The sequence below is a fragment of the Chiloscyllium punctatum genome, chromosome 29 (assembly GCF_047496795.1).
Source record: "Chiloscyllium punctatum isolate Juve2018m chromosome 29, sChiPun1.3, whole genome shotgun sequence".
Taxonomy (NCBI): Eukaryota; Metazoa; Chordata; class Chondrichthyes; order Orectolobiformes; family Hemiscylliidae; genus Chiloscyllium; species Chiloscyllium punctatum.
The window spans coordinates 78,205,235-78,230,265 of NC_092767.1; the positions used below are offsets into that span (position 1 = coordinate 78,205,235).

Sequence of the window (25,031 nt, forward strand, 5' to 3'; positions counted from 1 at the left end):
AGGAAAGTTCGTGTGCTACAAATAGCAGTCTAAATTCTTCAATCACATTGAACAAACACGCGTTATAACAGAACTGACGTATCTTGAAAACAGTTAATGGTCATTGCTATTTAAGGAAGCTATATTGCAAACTGTTTTTAAAATCGAAAAAGGTTTTATTTCATTTTCGTATTCTACATATATAAGCACATCTGAAAGATAAGCTTAAAACATCTTTAGGAACAAGAAATGTGCATTAGTGTAACGATTTCCTTTGAGTGATCAAACCAAAATGCCTGCTTTTTCTGAATATACTTCCAGCATGGATAGATGTCAGAAATAAGTCAAATTGGAGCCAAGTGTGGGGTCCTGATATACCAATAATAGCACCCTATACATTGCAAGTCCAGATAACAAGTACAGCTGACATTATGTTGTACTGAAAGGGCAGCTCATTTTCATTCATTTAAATGCACTATCTTTGCAGGTGGGTCTCAACACACTACAGTTGCAGATTAAGATATATCCAGCAAAGTGATGGCTAGTTTCATACGTTCTTATTTTTCCCATGGATAGTGTGAAGCAGAGGAATATTTTCCGTCTCTCTCCCTCTTTCTCCCCATCCCTCTTTCCTATTCCTGTAACCATCTTAATAGTTGGTTCTGTGCTACAAGAGACTTTACAGGCTCTCATAGCTGGTATGATTGAAGGAATCGCACATGCTACTGATGTGAATTTTAAGCTTGAATCTGAGGTCTTGGCTTCAATCACCAAGAATATCTGGAGTGAGGCTCAAACTCTGTATCTTCTGTTTTGGGGATACTATGGTTGAATTAGTAACTAGTCCAACCAAGGGTTAAAACATTTGTAATTGACATTTTTGAATATGTCGCTAATTAGGAATCCTGATGTAGCTAATTGCATTTCTCACTAAAGAATTATTATTATTAAATCAGGAGGAGTGGGAGCTGATCAAGGGTGAAGTAGTAAAGATACAGCAACAGAGCAGGTTGTGGTCAGATGGAATGTAGGAAGAATTTGGAAGTGATGTCCAAGTCAGTGCAGAGAGGAAGGAACTGCAAAATGTGAGGGAACTAAAATTTGCTAGAGAGTTAAGGACTAAGGTAAGGATCTAAGCTTTTAAAGCAAATAGGACTTATAAAAAAATGGATTGAAAGTGGTATAGTTCTAGAGTTCCATTTCTAAAAGTTTAGTTGACACATAAAAGTTAGCATAGCAGCCAACATTTGAAAGTCAAAGTTGAATTTTACCAAGGATTGACATTGAGCCCCTTGATCGTCATGGATGCCCTCACCAAGTAAATGAGAAAGGAAGTATCTTAATCAGTGATTGCAGTTGACATTACCACGTTTTCATCTCCACCATATAACATCTGGAGAAAATGACTGCAGGACAGAAATATGAAGATCAATTGATCACTAAATCTGGACTATCTGTTTGAAACTAGGGAAGAAGATTATCGGGAAAGTGAGTCCATCCAAATACCTGGGGTAGGTGTTGCAGAAGATTGAAGTACGGGAATTAATTAATAGTTTACCTGTGGTTGGAATATTGTAAGAGTGTGTGTGTGTGTGTGTGTGTGTGTCTGAAAATCACCATCACCAAAATTGAAAGGTAGAATCTGGAAGATACTTATGAGACTGACCTTGTTACATTGTGCAGAAACTTGGCCAACATGAAGAGGGGACTGACTGGATACTTATGAGGTGTGGAAGCTCCGATTGATGTGCAGGTGTCAAGAAAGAACAAGATATGGAACCAGTATATCAGGTAGTCAGTAGAAATTGTGGAATATTAAAGGAAGTAGCCAAAAATAAATTCTGTTGTGTGGAGGGAGAGGACATAGTGAGATGAGTGTTAGACATGATACTGTCAGGAAGAAGGAGAAAAGAAGAGTTAAGAACTAATGAGAGCATGGAGAGGCTAGAGACCTAAACAGCTCATCTGGAGATGACAGAAGAGTGGGTGACTGACAGAAACTGGAAATGGGTAACAACCAGTACCTTGGCAAAGCAGAGTAAACTGGGAGAAGCTGAATGAAAAAGTGTAGTTATTGGTCGCAAAACAAAGGGATGGCAGGGCAGCTCAGTTTTGTAGAATGCATACCTGTTCCATTTATGAACTCTAGGATGCTGCAGGAAGTGTTAGCAGCTAGAGTCGCAATGGTGAATCCATGAGAACGAATTTTGAGTAGTACTTTTTTTTTAGAGGTGGCCACCCTTCAGCTGACTGGTATACACGCAAATAGGAACAAGAGATATTACAGGAAACCTTTCATGTGCATCTCATTCGGTAACCAGTTTCATTTCTGTATACCAGTGAGAGTGATGGTTTCTTTGGCGAGTGCACCCAGAACCAGGTTCATGGCACCAATGGTAGCTCAAGTGTACAGGGTGAGAGCTAGAAGATTGGAGGAACAATTGTAATAGGGATTATGACCATTGAACAGACCATTCCGTGATTCTAAAAACGTCCAACTGTGGTAACTACAGGGTAATCTCCCTGCTGTTGGGAAAGTCATCACCGAGGTCCTCCTCAACAGTTGCTCCCTGTGGTTGAGGAACTCCTCCCAGAGTCGCAATGTGGCTTTCAGCCACAAAGGGACATACCAGATGTGATTTTCACTGTGACAACTGCAGGAGAAATGCAGAGGGAAGAACCTATCCCTGTACTTGGCCTTCTTTGACCTTACAAAGGCCTTTGACACTGTCAGTTGGGAAGTATTATGGAGCATCCTTCTTCACCTTGGTTGCATCACAAAATTTTTCACCATCCTTCGCCTGATCCATGACAACATGGAAGCCATAGTAATGAGAAATGGCTTCACTACAGACCCATTCCCAGCTCAGACCGGTGTCGAGCAGGGCTGTGTCATTGTTGAAGCAATGTTCTTGATCTGCTTCAGTGCAATGCTTCATCTCACCTTCAACAAGTTCCCTACTGGAGGGGAGCCAAATTACAGAACCTGTGTGAAGTTGTTCAACCTCTGCTGCCTTCAAGTCAAAACCAGAATCACCCCAAACAGTGTCATCGAGCTGCAATATGTAGATGATGCTTGTGTATGCGCAGTCTGAGGATGTACTTCAGACCATCGTCAGCACCTTTACGCAGGTGTCGAGCATGCGCCTGACCCTGCAAATCCACAAGACTAGAATCCTTCTTCAACCTGACATGGCATTATGGAGTAAATCCCTGATCTTCAAGGCCTATGAGCAGGCCTTAGAGAATGTTGACCACTTCCAATACCTTGGAAGTGTCCTGTTGGCTAAAGCAGCTATTGAAGAACTCCAGCATTGCCTCCAGTGTGCTATTGCAGCCTTCAGCCACCTGAGGAAAAGGGTGTTTGAGAACAACAACATCAGGTCTGACCCCAAGCTCATGGCAAAAATAGCTATGGTGGTTCCTGCCAGCCTATGTTGCTGTAAAACGCAGATTGTGTCTACAGCAGACACCTCAAAGCACCAGAGCAGCACCACCAATGCTGCCCGTGCAAGATCCTGCAAATGCTGGGAAGAAAGACGCAACAACACCAGTGTCCTTGACCAGGTCAAAAAACATTCCCAGCATTGAGGCACTGACCACCCTTGATTGACTGCAAATGGGTTGGACACATCATCATCTGCATGACTGACATAAGACTCCCCAAGTAAGTGCTATACTCCCAGCTTTGAAACGGCAGGTGATCCCCAGGTAGACCGAGGAAGCGCTTCAATGATACCCTCAAGGTGTCACTGGTGAAGTGTGGCATTCCTAGACACCTGGGAATCACTGACCCAAGGTTGTCCTGAGTGGAGGAGGAACACTTTGGAAGGTGCCAAGCACTTTGAGACTTGCCATCGGGAAATAATGGAAGCCAGGTGAAAACATTGAAAGGAGTGTGCTACCAAACCAATACCTTACCCACCCCTTCATGTGACTACCACCTGCCCCGAGGTTAACAGAACCTGCAGAATAATCCTCGGCTGTGAGGGACTGCTGATGATGATTCTAAATGTAAAAATTAGTAATAGACATTTGTAATGTTTTGTAAGATTGGTAAACGGAAAAGCATAGTGTATCCTTTGTTAATTGGTGCAGGTGCTTCAGTCCCTTTTATTAATGATAATTTATTTCAAACATTTATGAATGGAATACATTTATCTGGATGGCAGATATAGTTGATTTCTACTGAAATTAGAACTTTAGTAAAAGGTGTAGCTGAAGCCACACCTGTGTTTAGTCACTGATTTTCTTTTGAGAATACTGGGTTGTTATTATTAGCACTTGTAGATCAGGATTGGTAAAATAAACGACTAAATGATCTGCACCCTGTTAACTTTTACCTGAGCAATGTATGCTAGTGAAAATAAGACAAAATATTATAGGAGTAAATTATAAATTAAATCTGTTATGCTATATTCCTCTGCTCAATAAACATGTAGTAAATTCAGGGAAAAGCTACTCGTGTCCTGTTAAATACCTTTTATTAGTTATCAGAAACCTACACATACTCTTATGTGTATCACACTTACACTTTCCAAAGCTGTCAATATGTTGATTTCTTGGAATATCTTCATATCATCACCTGATGTCAAATGATTAACTGAATAACTTTAAGATAGTATAATGATGGATTCAATGCTATTTCAAAATTAATAAATTTTAACCATTGGAGAATTTTTCAATAAAGTCTACTTAAGAAATAGAGCTTTCTACAAGAAAAATAGTCTCTGTTTCTTCTTAATTAGGTTAGGATTAGGGCGATAAATCCACAAGGCATTTGGACTTCACTGATGTATGTGTCCACCGCCTTATGGTGCATCGTAAAGTTGAAGGATGAAGAAAGAAACTCAGACAGAAAATTGTGAGTTGAGTTCAAAGACTGTAGTATCTAAATATATTAACTCTACAGCAACTCCTACAACCAAGCTGATGCCTAACAAAGTCTAATGTTCCTTTTAGATCCAACCAGAAAGGTTAAGAACAGGACCATAACATTTGTGGAGGCTGAAAAGTCCCCATAAATTTTGCTCAGACATGCAACCTGGAGTAGACACTCCAGCTTTTCAAGTGGTGACAGTCATGGGTGATTAAACTCCACTTAACTGATAGAAAATAGATGCCACCTGCTGACTCAGAGGTACCAAGTATTTGTTTGACCACTCACTGGTCTTTTTTTAATTCACTTTTGGAATGTGGGTAATGCTGGCTAGCCAGCATTTATACCCATCTCTCATTGCCCATTAGAAGGTGGTGATGACTGCAGTCTTTTTTTAATTTCAAAAATATACTTTATTCATAGAAATCAAGGGTACCTAATCTCGAGTTGTTGGTACAGTTGATGATGCCATTCAGATGCATACTTCACATGTTTTTACATTCAGAGAACAGACTTGAGTCCTTGGTATTTACAATTCCGTATATTAACCATTTAGCCTCTTGGCATTTAGCTGACATGTCAGCGGAGCCTAATTACTGAATGGGCCCCCGTTATTCTTTGACTGAAGTGCCTTACACAGTGGTCTTTCCCCACTGCGACTTGGTAGCTGCAAGATTTAGTGCATCCCTCCGCACGTAGTCCTGGACCTTGGAATGTGCCAGTCTGTAACACTGAGTCTGGGTCAGCCCCTTCAGCTGGAAGACCAGCAAGTTTTGGGCAGACCAAAGAGCGTCTTTTACAGAGTTGATGACCCTCCAGGCACAGTTGATGTTTGTCTCCGTGTGCGTCCTGGGGAACAGACCATAGAGCACGGAGTCCCCTGTCGCCGAGCCGCTCGGGATGAACCTCGACAAATGCCACTGTGTTCCTCTCCAGACTTCCTTTGCATAGGTGTATTCCAGAAGAAGGTGTGTGACAGTCTTGTCCTCTCCACAGCTACTTCGAGGGCAATGCGCAGTGGCACAGAGAGTCCAGGCATGCATAAAGAATCTCCGAGGCAGAGCCATTCTCACCACCAGCCAAGCCATGTCATGGTGCTTGTTTGAAAGTTCTGGCGATGAGGCATTCTGCCAAATGACTTTGACAGTCTGCCCAGGGAACTGCTCAACAGGATCTGCCCTCTCCTTTTCTCGAAGGGTTTCCAAGGACACTGCTGACCGCTTCCTGATGGACTTGTGGTCAAAGGTGTTTTTCTTCACAAATTTCTCCAGGAGGGACAGGTGATACGAAATGGTCCAACTACTTGGAATGTTCCCTGGCAGCGAGGCCAGGCCCATCCTTCGCAACACCAGGGGCAGGTAGAACCTCAGGTAGTGACACTTGGTGTTTGCGTACTGGAAATCTATGCACAGCTTGCTGCAGCCATACACAAAGGCAGCCATCAGGGTGAGGGTAGCTTTGGATGTGATTTTTATCTCTTCGTCCAGATCTTTGTACATGGTGTCCCTTCGGACCGGGTCCATCTTTGATCTCCACATGAAGTCCATAAGCTGTAGCTAGACACACAATGTCACCTCCAGTCAGACCGCTCCAAATAGTAAACGCTGACCTGCCATAGTCCATCCATCTCTTGGTAGGGTGATTTAAAATATTAAGTTTATCCTCAATCATCAGAGTAAATCCTTTGCACCAGGTAGACAAGATGAAGAGAAAGAAAGAAGATACTTACTCTGCGATTGGAACATTCAACGTTCATAAAAGTAATGGGTAACATCCAGTGATCAATAACACCTGTAGGCTAAATGTTGACCGCTTTCCTACAAGAAAATAAGTTCACTGAAAGTGGGTCCTATTCATCTGGCTGGGAAGGAGTTCAGAGAAAATGCATGAGTAGTGTGTAGGCTTTACTGTTAAGTTCTACAACCTGCTTGACACTGCTATGAACAGAAGTGCTAAGTCCGAACATATTAACAGCAAACTTTGTTTCAACCGGCACACTTGACAAACTGCAAAAATGATAAACCTCAAATGCTGCAATCTACTGTGATATCAGAGTATTTATGTTGTAAATAAAGTATATCTGTGATGTAAATAACCCCACAATTGCATTGTGTTTTATATTGATCTTAGGGGATGTGTTGATGTCTTGAAATTTTGCTTGGTCAGCAGTTATGCGTACCTCTTGATTATCCAGAATATTTGATCAATTGGCATAGTCCTGATCCCACAGGTGCTGCAAAATAAAAAAGTTTCAAATCAAGTAAATACAATAAACATGAGTGAATGTTGACTATGAGGCATAGTCCTCCTGTATTGAAATTTGTATGGCTTAAGAAAGATCAATAAATGTTGTCTGATACTATTTGATCATTAGTACTGCCATGAGGTTCGTGTAGCCAATAAGGCCTTTTAGAACAATTCATGCTACAGGTGCCCTGAAGCCATCCAAGATCAGGACATTGGTACCAACTGAACCAGATCTTCACCAAATGTTACTTTGAACAGCATTCTTAACAAAGATACCACAGCTGTATGATAAAGATTACTCTTGGTACCAGAGACTTCGAATGCAATCTTTGCAGCTGTTTCATTCAATGCTGAAAGACCATTCTCCTATTAACTTCAGCCATATTGCCAATTCTGCAATTTGACTGAACAGATTCACTCCAACATTTACATGTAAAAGGGAACATAATTTTGAGACATCATTTATTAATACCATACTGTCAAAATAGGAGAAGCAAAGCTGGAATTTGCTAACAGGTTTAAGGCTTTCATCACTATAATGGAGACAACATTCCGTAGTGATTGGAGCCAGGTGGATCTCGTTAACAACTAGGTCCTTGATTGGCCCAGATTAGCAATCCCAATCAGGAGGCACTAGCAGACTAATATTAAAAGAGGATTGAGGGTGTAGGTTTGCTTGCTGAGCTGTAGGTTTGATATCCAGACGTTTCATTACCTGGCTAGGTAACAACATCAGTAGTGACCTCCAAGTGAAGCGAAGCTGTTGTCTCCTGCTTTCTATTTATATCTTTAACCCCAGGAACCCCATCCTGGATAGTGGTGATGTCATTTCCTGTTCGTTTTCTGAGGGGTTGATAGATGGCATCTAGATCGATGTGTTTGTATATGGCGTTGTGGTTGGAGTACCAGGCCTCTAGGAATTCTCTGGCATGCCTTTGCTTAGCCTGTCCCAGGATAGATGTGTTGTCCCAGTCGAAATGGTGGCTTTTTTCATCTGTGTGTAGGGCTACGAGGGAGAGAGGGTCGTGTCTTTTTGTGGCTAGCTGGTGTTCGTGTATCCTGGTGGCTAACTTTCTTCCTGTTTGTCCTATGTAGTGTTTGTGGCAGTCCTTGCATGGGATTTTGTAGACGACGTTGGTTTTGTCCATGGGATGTACTGGGTCTTTTAAGTTTGTTAGTTTTTGTTTGAGAGTGTTGGTGGGTTCGTGTGCTACTAGAATTCCGAGGGGTCTTAGTAGTCTGGCTGTCATTTCTGAAACTTCTTTGATGTATGGTAAGGCGGTTAGGGTTTCTGGCTGTGTCTGGTCTGCTTGTCGTGGTTTGTTCTTGAGGAATCTGCGCACTGTATTTTTTTGAGTATCCGTTCTTCTTGAATACGTTGTTTTGCGTAGTTCGTCTGTGCTGCAGTGTGTGGTGGCTCGTTGGAATAGTGTTCTGATACAGCTTCGTTTGTGTGTGTTGGCATGGTTGCTGGTGTAGTTAAGTATTTGGTCAGTGTTTGTCGGTTTTCTGTATACGCAGGTTTGTAGTTCTCCATTGTCCTTTTGACAGTGACATCCAGGAATGTGAGTTTGTTGTCGGTTTCTTCCTCCTTGGTGAACTTTAGCCTGTGAGTTGTTGCGTATACCGAAAACTGACAAACACTGACCAAATACTTAACTACACCAGCAACCATGCCAACACACACAAACGAAGCTGTTTCAGAACACTATTCCAACGAGCCACCACAGACGAACTACGCAAAACAACGTATTCAAGAAGAACAGATACTCAAAAAATACAGTGTGCAGATTCCTCAAGAACAAACCATGACAAGCAGACCAAACACAGCCAGAAACCCTAACCACCTTACCATACATCAAAGACCCCTCGGAATCCTAGTAGCACACAAATCACCCACACTCTCAAACAAAAACTAACAAACTTAAAAGACCCAGTACATCCCATGGACAAAACCAACGTCATCTACAAAATCCCATGTAAGGATTGCCACAAACACTACATAGGACAAACAGGAAGAAAGTTAGCCACCAGGATACACGAAAACCAGCTAGCCACAAAAAGACACGACCCTCTCGCCCTCGTAGCCCTACACACGGATGAAAAAAGCCACCATTTCGACTGGGACAACACATCTATCCTGGGACAGGCTAAGCAAAGGCATGCCAGAGAATTCCTAGAGGCCTGGCACTCTAACCATAACGCCATAAACAAACACATCGATCTAGATGCCATCTATCAACCCCTCAGAAAACGAACAGGAAATGACATCACCACTATCCAGGATGGGGTTCCTGGGGTTAAAGATATAAATAGAAAGCAGGAGACAACAGCTTCGCTTCACTTGGAGGTCGCCAGTGATGATGTTACCTAGCCAGGTAATGAAACGTCTGGATATCAAACCTATAGCTCAGCGAGCAAACCTACACCCTAAATCTCAACCTGAGCTACAAGCCTTCACAAACCTTGCATTAACAGAGGATTTAGAATTGCTTCCATTCGGAAAACTGACTCTGGCTGTGGCCAACCAGCTCAGTGTGCTGTGCATTAGTAAATAAAGGGTGACTTGGTGATGGGATACCGGCTTCTGTGCCGTTATTTAATATTCAGCACTGATGAGAGAGCATCATAACATGAAAAGTTTGTTCTTTTCTCCACAGATTTTGGAGTATTTTCAGCATTTTAGTTTTTTCCAATTTTCCAGTATTGGCACTACTTTCTTTGTATCACCAAATTGGAATAATGCCCTTAAATGTCTGCTTTCACTTTTTATTATAAAAGAGATCCAGGAGAGATGAGTTATTAATGTACTAAAAGCAGTTCAAAGCAAAATCTAACAGATAGTTAGGTGCTGTGCCAATGATTACTGACTGACTATTATTGTACTAGAATTTCCAGATACCATATGATACAAGGAATACTAATGGCATGACTGATGTGATCAAAAGGATGACAGATCCATCCCCAAAAATGTTGCACTGTAAACAAAGGAAGGATCATCCCTGACTAAAATAAACAGACAGAGAGATGGGTGGAACACGATCTTGAATTGTGAATGTGGCTAGTGAAGCAGATTGAGATGCTATTGAGAGCCTGCCTAACATTGACGAATTGGATATTGAACCCACTTCAGAGGAACTTGGTAAAGTCGCTAATTTGTTGCTACATACAAAGCACAAGTTCTAATGCCATCTGAAACGATCAAGCACAGGAATGTGACACTCCTGAAATATCTGCACAAATATGTCTCTGCTGGAGGGAGGAGAATGCCATATGAGTATGCCATGGGAAAACATATCTGCCCATGTTGCTCTTCTTAGATTGCAGATCCTGATTGAATACATCTATCCTGAATTTTGTGGTTCAAGGACTGGAAGATTCACAATTAACAAAATTGCTCAGTCCAGCAGCTATAAGAGAAATACTGTGAGCAGTGGCTGTGACTATAAATTCCCACCATGGTTCTCATCAGAGCAAGCTACCTGGGTCAGTGCAGTCTCTACCATCAAAGAAATTTCCAGCAATAAGAAGCTTAGTTGTTCAGCCAGGGTGAGTGACCCCATCTTCTCTCTGCTACTGCACTTGCCTCCCACCAAAATTCATGGTTTGTTGTTCATACAAGTTCTTCTATAACATGCATTTCATCAGTGTGGATTGGCTATAATGCAATTGATGAATTGTGATGTTTGCTTAAGGCGAACTTTCTGTTGAATGGGTATTGTATGTTATCTATAGTATGATCTTCTACAGCTGGATATCTATATTGGTTTCCCGTAGCATGATTTTCTATAGTGTGAGATTATACAGGAACACAATTGTCACAATATAGCAGAATGACCTGTACTATTGCATGCATCATCTTGCTTGCTCTCAGCCACCCAATCCTCCTAAACCTGCATGGCCATAGTGTTAACTATTCACTCACGTGAAGACACCGTCCCACCTTTCTGGACTTACGTCAGCACTAATAGTTTGCCAGTCACTTTTATCTCTTGCAATCTTCCCTTTCTCATTCCTGGAGGAAAAGGGCCATAATAGGGCAGAAAGAACCAAGACATGTGATGGGATGTTGGCATTTGATTGCCCATCCCCAGTGATAATTGAAGCCTGGTCCATTTCAGCGATGACTGAGATCTTTGACCATTACAGTGCTCATCTTCCAATGCTGCCATTGTGAATACATTCTTATCACGCCACAATCTGTTTCCGATACTTTTTTCTATGTTTATTCTTCAGGCATGATCTGTATCATCCCGGTCTCTGCTGTAAAGATGCCAGCTGTGCAGGACATCACCTCTTCCACCACTGAGGAAGAAAGTAAAGATGTCTCAGGAAATGTACTGGCAAGGATGCCCCCAATTACCACTACCCCCGCCCTCCCAAAAAACAAAATAGCTCAGGTACTGACACTTCGGTGGGAACATTAGCTAGATTGCAGTCAGGAGCACATGTGAGTGAGCATATCAATGTCAGGTCTCCACATGGCCGAAGAAGAAATGCTGCTGCGCAGCCCCACGCAGGAGAGTACCTTGTAGTGCCAGCTATTTGTGACTTAATTGAGAATTACGTGCAGATGCAGGAGTAGAAGGCAGGTTTGTCAAGGGCAGTGGGTAACCTGACACAAAGGTTGTAGGCCTGTAACCATGCCATTGGAATGGTGCTGTATCACGCGTGTGAGTATCTGGCTCCCTGCATGGACAGGTTGGTGACTGCTATGGAGAGCCAGGTCCAGCATAGTATCTGCTGGACATACATGCAGATTTACACTCCATCGCTCCAGGGAGTACTTCTGATAGGATTTTCTAAAGTGGACCAAGATAATGTTGAAAAATGTGCCAGAACCTCCTGACCAGTGAGAAACTGATGCTGTTTCAGCAAGAATTGGGTTGATCAGAGACAATGAAGAACAGGAAGAAGAATCACAAAGCAACTAACACTGTAATACCTGTCTGAGGCTTTCGAGCTCATTGGAGAACTAAAAATTTTCAAAGATAAACTTCTTTCCAAAGAAGACTTGTTCTAAAATTCAGCAGGGAGAATAAAAGTGTTATTACTTGCTGCAGGGGTCCTTACCATGAAGAGCACAATGTTTAACAATTCATTCAAGCATCCTTTAAACATTTCAGAAGTTAGACAGAAGAAAGTCCATCTTGCTAATTAAGCCTATTAATTGTTCTTGTGAATTATGTTGTGTAACATAGGGAGTAGAAATAGCATTAGGCAACCAGCCTATCGAGGTAAAAACAATGACTGCAGATGCTGAAAACCAAATACTGGATTAGTGGTACTGGAAGAGCACAGCAGTTCAGGCAGCATCCAACGAGCAGCGAAATCGACGTTTCGGGCAAAAGCCCTTCATCAGGACTTTGACCTTTGACGTTTGCCTGAAACGTCGATTTCGCTGCTTGTTGGATGCTGCCTGAACTGCTGTGCTCTTCCAGCACCACTAATCCAGTAACCAGCCTATCGAGTCTGCTCTGCCATTCAAACAGAGCACAGCCGATCATGTACTATTACATATTTTTTGCCACAATCTCCATTGTATGAACATGTTTGTTTATTACTAGTAAGTGATACACATTTCATATTTAGGCTATGTTTTGGGGCTGAAAAACCTTGATTTGGGAATGCGCATCTTTTTTTGCATATGGCACTAAATTAAGTGGGCAACCTTGCTTTGATTTAAATAGCGATTTTCAAGAATATATCTGTTAATTAGAACATGTTATTGCTATAGATTGAAGGCAAGAGCACCCTCTAGCGTAAGTTCATTATCACTTAGCATGCAAAAATAGCTAAATCAAAGCCTGTAAAATTAAAGGAACCATGTAGCAGAACATTCTTAAGTAAGCAAGGCAGGATAGTGTATTGTTTTAAAGCTTGTTTATTTCTTCTGCTTTCTTTGTAAACATTAACTGTGAAAACTAGTTATATTTAAAAAATATAACTAATTATTTATATAAAATGCTTTCATTCTGACTACTTGTCACTGCTGTAGTCTAGAGAAATTGGCAGCCAACTTGCATGCAGCAAATGACAACCGAACAATGAGATAATAACCAGGTAATTGCTCTCTTTATTAATGTTGTTTGCTCTCGTAGGGAAATATTCATTTCTCAGACACAAAACTTCCCTACTCTGAGATTTACTTGGTTTTTATTTTCTCAAATGTACTGCTCTTAACTAGGATAGATGAAAGAGGGCATTCTTTTTACTACAAAGAATTTCTATTGACTCTCTTGACTTCACCTTTCTCTGCTTTTTTTTTCTGCTCCTTCTGCTAATAGAGTCTGTTAGTCGTCTTGGTTCCCTCTCTGAGCTCCTTTTGTAAACTTTTGCATAATGTTTTCCATTTATGAGAACTCTTTAAAATTCATCGTGTTGACTAGGCTTTCAAGCCCCACCCCCACCATTTCAGTGTCTATACATGTGAGGTAACTTGGGACATATCTCTCTACAAAAGATGAAATTTCATTGATCCTTCTAAAATCCTCCTCTCTCTGTCATTCCCTGACCTTCGTTGAGCACCTTTGAGGCAGAACCAATAGGAGGAATTCATTGTTGGGTCAGTATTGGACTTTAGGAGAAAGTGAGGACTGCAGATGCTGGAGATCAGAGCTGAAAATGTGTTGCTGGAAAAGCGAAGCAGGTCAGGCAGCATCCAAGGAGCAGGAGAATTGACGTTTCGGGCATGAGCCCTTCTTCAGGAAGATGGGCTCATGTCCGAAACGTCGATTCTCCTGCTCCTTGGATGCTGCCTGACCTGCTGCGCTTTTCCAGCAACACATTTTCAGCTCAGTATTGGACTTTGCTTTCTAAAAAAAACCCACAAATCTATAAGTGAAATATAATGGGTTACAAACTCCTTTTTTTTTGGTCAAAATATAACGTATTTGTGCATTTTAATCAGTAATAAAAACAATAAATGATTAGCCATAATCATGATTATTTCAATTCATAGTACATAATAGCATTATTTTAGTGACTGCTTAACTTTGAGTTTAGGGTTTTATCAGCAGTATTCCAAGGTATGAAGTTGTAGCTGCAATTCTTCATCCAGTTTTTGCTAATTTCACCTGTTAAAGGAGGTTGCCGAAGGGAGATATGGTGGTTCTCTGCTTGGGCAGGAGCAAAGAAAATGGAGGGCGTTTCATCCAACTCTCTCCTCCTTTCCCTCCCTTCAAAATTAAACAACTCCCTGCTTATCTTTTGCAGTAGTTTCTGCTGGAGAAAAATGCATGGCCTGGAAAAACTTAAATAGAACGGTATTGTGGAAAAACTAGAAAACTAATTCTGTATAATAACACCTAACTGGCCTATCAACTTGCTGTAAATTAAATTTGTCTCTAAACTTTTTTTATATTTCTATTTTATTAAAGCTGCATCAATACACAGTAAAGAAGAGGATGCTTTTGCCAGATTCATGCTGTGAAAATTAGTTGCCTGCTGTTTAATTCTACAGAAGGACATTGCCAAATCAGGAGCTATGGATTGCTACAGTTTCACCGATGAAAGCTCTCTCCAAACCGAAATGCATCTGCCTTTGCTATCAGACAGTGAGTTGCCCATTGCCAGTAATATCCAGAGACAAGAATTCATCCCAGACCCTGATGATATTATTTATGCAGGAATGACAAGTATAGAACTTGATTATAACCTGGAGACTGCAGAAATTCCTGGCGATCCATTTGCTGACAATGTAGATCTATCCCTCTATACTGTAGATAAGGGATGTGACTCCCCAAAGATTCCCAGTGACTCCACGGACACAGATTCTCCACCCGTGTTGCTAGGTACTTGAATGTGCATGCATTTTTATTTAAAGCGCAGCAGTTCTCTTATAACTATTTGCTGCTGGGATAAATTTGTTTTCCTGCTGGTTTAAAATAAATCCCCAGCCAAAATTACTTAGTAACATCCCACTTTTACAATTCCAATAAGATTTTATTAAAATTTGTATTTACGTCCCTGATGGCCTCTTTGATAAGACTGCCTCATAACATGTTAGGCTGTTCAGATCCATAATCATTCGTGTTAAGTTAGGTAGAGCAACAGCAGGAGCTACATTTGGCCTCGACCTCCCTGGTTATGAAGGTGAAATTCTTCCAGTGTTCTCAACTTCAGTTTAATAAATCCTATTGATTGGAAAGTAAAATGTGAATCGTGCATGCAGGAAGGATCAAAATGTGCATGTGATTCCCTTCTCACTCAAATAGCTGGATCACTTCCATTGCCTAGTCTCATACACACACAATAATACCAGAGAATTGCAACTGTATTTCACCATAAGTCAGTTCTTTCAGAAGAGCATAAAAGATTGTTAGGAAATAAAAAGGCTTCTCTAATCTCTATGTTTTCTGAGCAATCTCCCTCTCACACTTTTGGCGGAAGCTACTGAGAAATGGTAGAAACAGCCATTGATCCTGATTTTCCAGAGTTTTCTGCAAAGATTATGACAGGAAATCATATTCTGTAAAGTTTAATGTTATATTTGCTGAATGGTTATCTGTTAGGTATGGATTTATAGCTAAATAGGCGAGTTTGTTTTCTGACTCTGAAAAGAAAATTGAAAAAAGAAGCTCAGGAATACTTGGAAATGTACGTTGTGGTTCTCCATTTTAAAGTACACAAGATGAATTGGATCCGTATGTCTCATTCACCAGTTTTATTACTTTTCCCACTGGGAAGGCATTCAAGCTAACCTAGTCCATGATAAACACACAGTAGTAGTATCTACTACTTAGAAAAAGCAACTTTGTGTGGTATCTACTGTACTGTATTATTTTTCTCTCCTTATTTAGTCTTGCTCAACCAGACACTCATAATTGTGGCTGTCAGAATTGTAGAGTGGAAATAAAAATTAGTACGATAGATAAGAGGGACTGTTACTCCCAAATATGCAAGTAGACCTTCAGTATAGGTGCGTCAACTTCCTGCCAGGATCCTGCTACCCTGATATTTATTAATTTGTTCTGTTACCTGAACGGTAGTTCTAATTGTTGTGGTTCTGTTCGCCGAGCTGGGAATTTGTCTTGCAAACGTTTCGTCCCCTGTCTAGGTGACATCCTCAGTGCTTGGGAGCCTCCTGTGAAGCGCTTCTGTGCTGTTTCCTCCGGCATTTATAGTGGCCTGTCTCTGCCGCTTCCGGTTGTCAGTTCGAGCTGTCCGCTGTAGTGGCCGGTATATTGGGTCCAAGTCGATGTGTTTGTTGATAGAGTCTGTGGATGAGTGCCATGCCTTGAGGAATTCCCTGGCTGTTCTCTGTTTGGCTTGCCCTATAATGGTAGTGTTGTCCCAGTCGAATTCATGTTGCTTGTCTTCTGCGTGTGTGGCTACTAAGGATAGCTGGTCGTGTCGTTTCGTGGCTAGTTGGTGTTCATGTATACGGATCGTTAACTGTCTTCCTGCTTGTCCGATGTAGTGTTTTGTGCAGTCCTTGCATGGGATTTTGTACACTACATTAGGTTTGCTCATGTTGGGTATCGGGTCCTTCGTTCTGGTGAGTTGTTGTCTGAGCGTGGCTGTTAGATCAACAGCCACTCTCAGACAACAACTCACCAGAACGAAGGACCTGATACCCAACATGAGCAAAACTAATGTAGTGTACAAAATCCCATGCAAGGACTGCACAAAACACTACATCGGACAAACAGGAAGACAGTTAACGATCCGTATACATGAACACCAACTAGCCACGAAACGACACGACCAGCTATCCTTAGTAGCCACACACGCAGAAGACAAGCAACATGAATTCGACTGGGACAACACTACCATTATAGGGCAAGCCAAACAGAGAACAGCCAGGGAATTCCTCAAGGCATGGCACTCATCCACAGACTCTATCAACAAACACATCGACTTGGACCCAATATACCGGCCACTACAGCGGACAGCTCGAACTGACAACCGGAAGCGGCAGAGACAGGCCACTATAAATGCCGGAGGAAACAGCACAGAAGCGCTTCACAGGAGGCTCCCAAGCACTGAGGATGTCACCTAGACAGGGGACGAAACGTTTGCAAGACAAATTCCCAGCTCGGCGAACAGAACCACAACAACGAGCACCCGAGCTACAAATCTTCTCCCAAACTTTGGTAGTTCTAATTTACGTGTTTTTGTTATAAAAGCCGCTAGCGTGGATGTTATGATAGCTGCTAGATGCTTCATGGAAATCAGTTTTGTAACAATATAATCAAAACTGTATGCATATGGATTTAGTTTTTATATTTACAATGCCAATGTTTTTGCTGTATATACTCTTTTGTTTACCTCTGTGTCTTTTCTAATGGCTAAGATTCAATTCCAGTAGCGGAAGTTAACTTGTGGTACCTCACCTGTCCAATCCTAAATAGTTGTTGTCAGCAACTTTTGTTCTGGTGAGCATTATATCTGAACCACATTCTGTCCCCTCCTGATGTCTACACAACAGTTTATAGTTTCATGGCATACGTACAGTAACATTACCCAAAGTGCTTCATGGGAGTATAACAAAAAACAAAATTTGATGCCACACACCATTAATTAGGTCAAGTGACCAGTCTTGGTCAAAGAGGCAGAGCTCAAGGTAAGTCTTAGGAGAGTGAAGCAGAGGGGTCTGAGAAGGTAACTTCAGAACATAGGGTATAGGCAGCTGAAGACATGTCCTTCAGTTGTGGTATTTAAAATTAGAGATACTCAGGTGACTAGAATTGGAAAAGCAGAGAGAACCCAGAGGGTTGTAAGGCTGAAGGAGGTTACAAAGGTAGGAAAGGGTAAGACCACAAAAGGATTCGAGGAAAGGCAATGAGAATTTTAAAATTGAGGCATTTAACTTGGGGCCAGTATAGGTCAGCAAGCAGTGGATTCTGGAACTTCACTGTGAGTTATGGCATAAGCAGCAGGTTATTTGTTATCCTAAAAGTTTAGAGGTTGGGAGGCTGGTCAGGAATGTATTAAAATATTCTGTTTCAGCAACAAATGAACTATTGAAAGTTGAAAAATGATATGAAGGTGGAATTAGACTGTCTTATAAACATATCAATGTTGCTTTATGAGAAAGTGATCACATGTTGTAGTGCTGACTAATTTTTCCCTGTTTAGTCAAATATAATATTGGATTGTATCTCCGTGAGTGCTGGGGCATTGTGATGGTACCATCAATGGAAGCCATTCTGAAACCAGTAGAATGTTTCGAAATATTTTGGTAGGTGATTAATGGCTGAGGACTCCAGGGAAATTTTATGTACATTGCTGATTAGAAAGTTGCTTTTTGGAAAGAAAAAGGCATATACCAACCTGACATTGAACTGTATTTATAATATCACAACATGCAGGAGCTGCAACCTTTAAGAATCATCAGTTCACAACTGGTTTTCTAAATGAGATCATTGTTAAATATAGATGCCCAGCTTCTTTTTGGGGCATTTTGGCAGATAAAATAAACCTTGTAACACAACACACAAATAGCCTGATCAGAAAATTATGCTTGTAACAGGCAAGAGCATTTCAATTCTAATGAAGTGATAACAACTGTCATGTCCTTTTCTAGGGATATTGCCTGACAGATACCTACACTGAAAACCACCCAGTGACCACCCAGCATCACATTTGAGGCTGTGATGCTATCACTTCAGGTAGAATTGTAAAAGGTAGCTAGTAATCTGAGATCTTGGGTTTAATGTTGGTTTCTTGTGTGCAATGGTCATTTAGACAGACTTAGATTTTCATAAACTGAAAAAGACTGCCCAAATTAAGATGGAATAAGGCAAACAATAAGTTGCACTATTTGGAAATTAAGTTTTTACTCTGCCCATTCTTAACAAATGGTTTATAAACAAAGGATGGTTTAATGATACAGAAATAGCAACACAGAAACTGGTCTTCAGTCCAACTCATCTGACTTAAAATCCGAATGTGTGTTTAACAAAAAAAAGAACTGAAATATTGCTGGTTTTTCCTATTGACTTTTTTGTTGTAGGTATTAGTCCTGTACCTCAAAAAAATAGCCCTGAGAAAAGTGGAGGTAAAAGTGAAGGGAAATATGGAGGGCTGCAGAAGAGAAGGCGTCTCTCCACACGGCATTCTCCGCAGCAAGCATTCCAGGTTAGCACTGCATCCACTTGTTCTTCCAGTCTGTGGTTTTAGAGTCCTTTTAAAAAAAAACCTGGAACAAGAGGTTTCTAATCTACAGTATACATGACTGAGCTGCTCTTAAAAAAAAACCATCAAGCCCAAGAACACAAACCAGTTTTGTCAAAAATAATAAGTTCTGGTTTGTTCAGTAATAGAATATATTAGGGAAATCAGTAGTAATTTAAGTGTTAACTGTTAGAGTTGTTTTACACTTATATTGAAATCAATATGAGGCAAAAATAGATAATTCATTTGTTTTTTTTTAGGAATGTAGCCAATGCGGAAAGTCATTCAGCAGTGCCAGTGCCCTGAGCAAACACTACCTGACGCACAGTCATGAACGTCGGCATGTCTGCAGGATCTGCAATAAGGCCTTTAAGAGACAGGACCACTTGTGTGTGAACATTATGTAACTCAGGAATTTCTATTATTTTTCACACACAATAGATTTGCTTTGTCCACCTGGAATGAAACTAAATGCCAGATTTAGTTTTATTCATTTCAAGTTGGATGTGAGTTTGATCTGTGGGATTAAATTCCATTCCTCGTGTTCATATAATTAACAGGCTACAATCCTGTAACCGTAATAGTGCCTGTCCAGCAGCATCCCACAAACTACTGCATGAGATAAACAATCACTTAATTTGCATTTACAAGTCTTGGTTGATCTGGAAAACAGAACAAAAAATATTGAAAGGAGTATACCAAAAACCACCCATTTACAAGTCTACGAGGTGCCAGATTTAAAAGTGACATTAACCATACCCAAAAGTATTTACTTAATATTTGAGTGGCAGGTTCAGTAGTAATTTGCAAGAGTTAGTAGAATAAATACTTGAAATGATGACGAAAGAACAAGGTGTGTGTGACTAATTGGAAAGCTCTTTCAGAGCTGACACAAGCTTGATGGGCCAGATGGCGTCCATCTGTATTGCATCCTTCCATGATTCAAAGTTAAATCTATTGATGTGTGTCAAAATATCAAATTGCCTGGAAGAAAATGTTACTCAGACAGGACTTGATTGTTTAAAAATATTCAGTATTAGTTAAAGTTGGAGAGAATTAAGTGGTAAGCATTTACTAACAGAATGTTTCTTAAAGTTTATTTTTAAATTATTAGTTTCAAGTTGCTTGATCATGAGCTAAGATTCCAAATTCTCAGTGGAGACCAGACAAATTGATTGCCTTCTATATATACTGATTCCACTGGATGCTAATATGGTTATCACCTGCATATGAGGCCAGCAAAGCATTTAACTTCTGGAATCGGTGCTTAGTTTTAGGTAAAATTGAAAGGATCACAGATCTTGCCCTGGTGGCTATAAGAATTTTGCCTGAGATTTGTTTGATACTTGCTGGTCAGAGATGCTTATGTCAGAACTTAACTGGGAAGAGAGCACTGATAATAGTTCCAGATCATTCCACAAACCAAATGTATAAAATCCCAATTAAACACCAAGATAATCAACTAGTCTAACTGACTGCTATTCAGGATGAAGACAGTTCTGATGAAGTTTTGTCAGAAGCATAAAATAACTATTTATTGTAACACATTTTAACAAATAATAGAGAAAAGATTCCTATTGTATGAGTTAAATTGCGCCCTTTGAAAAACTGCAAATAAGGCAGCCACATTCACAGTTAAGGCAGACAGAAGAAATACGGTATGACAGATGATGTAATGGGAGTAAAAATGTGTAGAAAGGGTAAGCACAGATGAAAAGTGTGCTGGAAAAGCACAACCGGTCAGGCAGCATCTGAGGAGCAGGAGAATTGACGTTTCGAGCATAAGCTGTTCATCAGGAATGAAGAGCTTATGCTTGAAACGTCGACTCTCCTGCTCCTTGATGCTGCCTGACCGGCTGTGCTTTTCCAGCACCACATTCTTTGAATCTGATCTCCAGCATCTGCAGTCCTCGTTTTTTTCAGGGTAAGCACAGTTCGTACCACTCAGTCTCAAATAATAATCTGACTGCATCAAAAAGCAATATTGTCTTACACAGAAAGAAATCAGCATAACTTGATTTTTTCCAAATTGCAAAACTCTCCTGGTATTTCAGCTAGACAGCATTGTCTGACTTCCACTTTGATTTGAAATGCAAGAAAAAAAATATGATCGCTTACACTTGTAGGTGAGGCCCATAGTTGAAATCTACAAAAAAAAAAATTTTTTCAAAAATAGATACTGTAAGGTTTCTCATAGTTGAGCTTGGTGAATAAATGAGGGAGGTGGGTAAGAAACTAAATGCATTTTATGCTAATTTCATCAAAGAATACAAGGAGAAGGAAGATTTGAAATAGGTACATGTTATTGTTCCCAATCATCTGTCAAATTATTAATACAGGCCAGTTCTATGAAGAACGATGATGACCTTGCAAAGCAATATCCCATCATTTAGCAAATGTTAGGAGCAAAATGTTATGAGATGAACTTAATGAGGCATTTTATTCTGCATTCTCTCCTTAGATCTGGGCATTTGTTAACACACCAAAAAAATAAACCTTATGTTTGTATGGAACACGGATGCGACAAGAGCTATTGTGACTCCCGGTCTTTGCGACGACACTATGAGGTTCAGCATGGCTTGTATTGTCAGAGGGAGCCTTTTGCTGACAACAGCTCGAAAGAAGTGGACTCAACAGAGGGTGTGCTGTACCCCCAGAGTGGACAAACTCAGACCCTTCAGTGTGAAGTGGGAGTGGCACAGAGGCCGACAACACAAGTTGAGTCTCTTTCTCAAAGATCTTGTCTGCCTAACCGAGACATGCTGAGGCCCCTAACGAGCAGTGTAAGCCAAAAAATACCTTGTGAAACTGGTGCTACTGGAAGCAAAATTACATTGCACTATCCCACACAAACCCATGCTACAGCAAGTGTGCTTACTAGTCCAAATATTTGTTTGTCAGAGAGGTCAAGCACTGTTAGACAAGCCAAATTTGGCATAATGCAAAGAGAGCATTCTTCTTCTGGTTTAAACTGTAACATAACTGATCCGTACAGCAGAGTAAACCCTTCTCACTTTTCTGTAGCAGATCCCAATGTCTCCTGTGTAGAAAATCTAGATTCTTATCTTTTGGATTCAGTGATTCCTGGTAGACCTTCGCAGCCTGCACAATATACTTTGGAATCATCAAGACCAGCAAGTTGGCCACAAGATGTGAACACAAATCATACATTATCAAGAAATGAAACTGGATCCACCAGACAACAACCAAGTCAAGATCTTGTGTGGACCAATAACTTGGCAACTTACAGTGGCAGCAAAGGAAGTTATTCTTATATTGTCCCCAATTCCCAGCCTCCTGAAGAAGTTTCTGCCACTTTTTCAAGTGGTGCTTTGCATAAGCTGGACTCATTTGCCCAAGCCTTTACAAGGCAGAATTTGGATATTCAGTCAAATTCCTCTGTTGCGAAGAATCAGAGTGAAAACTCATCAATGTCTGAATTTGATGCTTGTGGAAATGTCTTCAGACAACTTTTGAGTTACAAAACTAATTTGAATCAGTGGCAAGCCTATCCTGAACAGAAACGTGAAATACTGCAGGAGCAGTACTCTCTGCACCAGCAACATCAACAGCAGATAGCAACTTCACTGTTTACACAAGTCTACATGGGAGATCAGGAGGCCTCCCCGATGCAAAACCAAGACCAATTTCAAAACCATATGCTCCACCTGATTTCTGATACCCAGTACAATCTGTCTCAATCCCAAAATTCGGTAAGCCAGTCACAAGTGCTAGTTACCCAGTCCCAGCATGTACTTGCCCAGAAAATTCCATCCCAGATCCAGAATAATGGAACCCAATCTCATCATCCCTCAGAACTATTACAAGACTTCCAGCATTCCTTGAGACAGGAAACCACTTCTCCATTTTTACAGTTTCAAGCAACAAAACAGTGCCAACTCTCCAAGAATATTCTCTCTTGCTATCCACAAGAGACAGAATGTGCAGACCAGCAGATAGAGACTGGTTTACAGCCTGTGTTAAGGGGAATCTCAGAATGTCACAAGAAATCCAAGAAGAGTCCATTCAAAGGACAATGTCCTCCTCAGTCAATGTGTGAAGAAGTTGTTGTTCAGAATCAGCTTCAGTCACAGTCAGAGCAGTTGGAAAGTTGGTCACTTCCACCCTGTAGCAACAAAAGAGGCAGAATCTCTAATAAAGATGTGTGTGTGAAGCATTACAATATTGCAGGTAAATCCAGTAAGAGTGTGTCAATTTCTCGAAAGGAACGACAGAAATTAGATCCCAATTGCACTGCTCCTCCTAGTCAGGTGGCTATGAACTCCTTTCCTGTTCAGAATTCTTTGACGAGGAGTATGGAAGACTGTCTTCAGAAACCATCTTTTTATGCTAATGTACAGGTAATTACCTTAATTTCCATTTAGGCTTTCCATTTATACATGCCTTTTTTCACATGTCTAAAAGCACTGACTCTCGCACCAGTACAGTTCTACAGCTGGTTGCGGCTGCCCAGTACCTTGTGACAGATTTTTGAAGAGAATATTGATAGGCATATTGGTTATGAGATCATCAAATTTGAGCCCATCTTTCTTTCTACATGATGGACAGGAACAGGAATTTAGACTGATATTTCCTCTTCCTAACCCAGGGCAATTGCAGAGCTCCAAATGTAACCCAAGATGAATAGGAAGTAGATTTAAGATCTAGTTTAGTACTCATCCCCACTGGAACATTGCATGTTATATTGACACTGGGGGATTTTCTAGCATGTGAGGTGATGTTGACTGTCAACCAGGGGAAAATGCAGTTTGTGGCTGCTTATAGCGCAGTGCTGTTATGAGTACCTCTGCAATGCTGATGCACTGAAGGGCACTTCCCACTGTTTCCTCTTCTGCCTGGTATCAATGCAATGCTTTACAACTTTTGGGAGTACACGGGTCTGGGAGTTATATAACCTGGGCAAGAGCAAAAGCTTACAGGCACTGCTGGTGGTGATAAAGTTTGGAATAGGGCATTCTCCATTTTTTTTTGTGGAAGGGTCAATTGGGCAGCCTTTCTTGGGTGAAGTGTCGTGAATGACACCAGTACAAAAGAAGCATATTGATCTGAACCAAAGAAATGAATAATGATACTGAAAAATACCTGCTCAAAAATAAAAGCTGATCTCCTCAGACAAGTAGTTTTACAACTGTTGCTGGTGGATGTGTGCCATTATGAATATGCTTTGTTCCAACTTTTAAAGCACACAGCAGCAACTTCCTGCCAGTGGAACAACACATTACAATTCCAGAAGAGCTAGGGCACGTACAAAGGATCCGATAAAAGCGGCTCCAGTTCTTGTCCATGAGAAGACTCAAGTTAAGATTTGTAAAATGTAATGGCAAGTAAAGCTGAGCGAACAGAGCCAAACCTGCTCTGAATCCAGACCATGAGTTGAATTGAAAGTCTCTGGCTCTAATTGGATTGTGTTTCTAAAATAAATTCTTAATAACTTCACGGGTTGGAGTCTCTGACTGGGATGGGTAGAAACTAATACTCCGGCCATCCTAAACGGGCATGAGATGACTGGCTTTTGTCTTGTCATCCTTGTCAGACAAGTTGAATATTTTTGTGTGTGTGAAAATTGACAACAAACAGACTCTGTCAGAGCAAACCCAAACTGTGTTTTTGCTTAGCATTACATTTATAAAATGCTTTCCTTTTTGTTTAAGTCTTAACTATGGAAAATGTTTCAAAACAGTTTTGAAGTCTTTATGTAGGGAGCCCATTAAAATATTGACATGCTCAGGGGCCTTCCTGTAAATTTTGCCATGTTTTCTGCCATCCGCAGCCCTAAGTTCCAAAA

The 25,031-nt window shown here is 40.8% G+C and overlaps 1 protein-coding gene across 1 annotated transcript in view; it reads left to right on the top strand.

Moving 5' to 3' along the window:
* Positions 1-3,051: 3,051 nt before the first annotated feature.
* Positions 3,052-25,031, top strand: part of LOC140454690 (zinc finger protein 541-like) — a 53,878-nt gene continuing 31,898 nt past the window's right edge. The window contains exons 1-6 of the mRNA XM_072549617.1: positions 3,052-3,421; positions 11,342-11,505; positions 14,568-14,898; positions 19,065-19,189; positions 19,486-19,613; positions 21,687-23,586. Of these exons, the coding sequence (XP_072405718.1) occupies positions 3,052-3,421; positions 11,342-11,505; positions 14,568-14,898; positions 19,065-19,189; positions 19,486-19,613; positions 21,687-23,586 (3,018 nt within the window). The remainder of the gene's footprint in view (positions 3,422-11,341; positions 11,506-14,567; positions 14,899-19,064; positions 19,190-19,485; positions 19,614-21,686; positions 23,587-25,031) is intronic.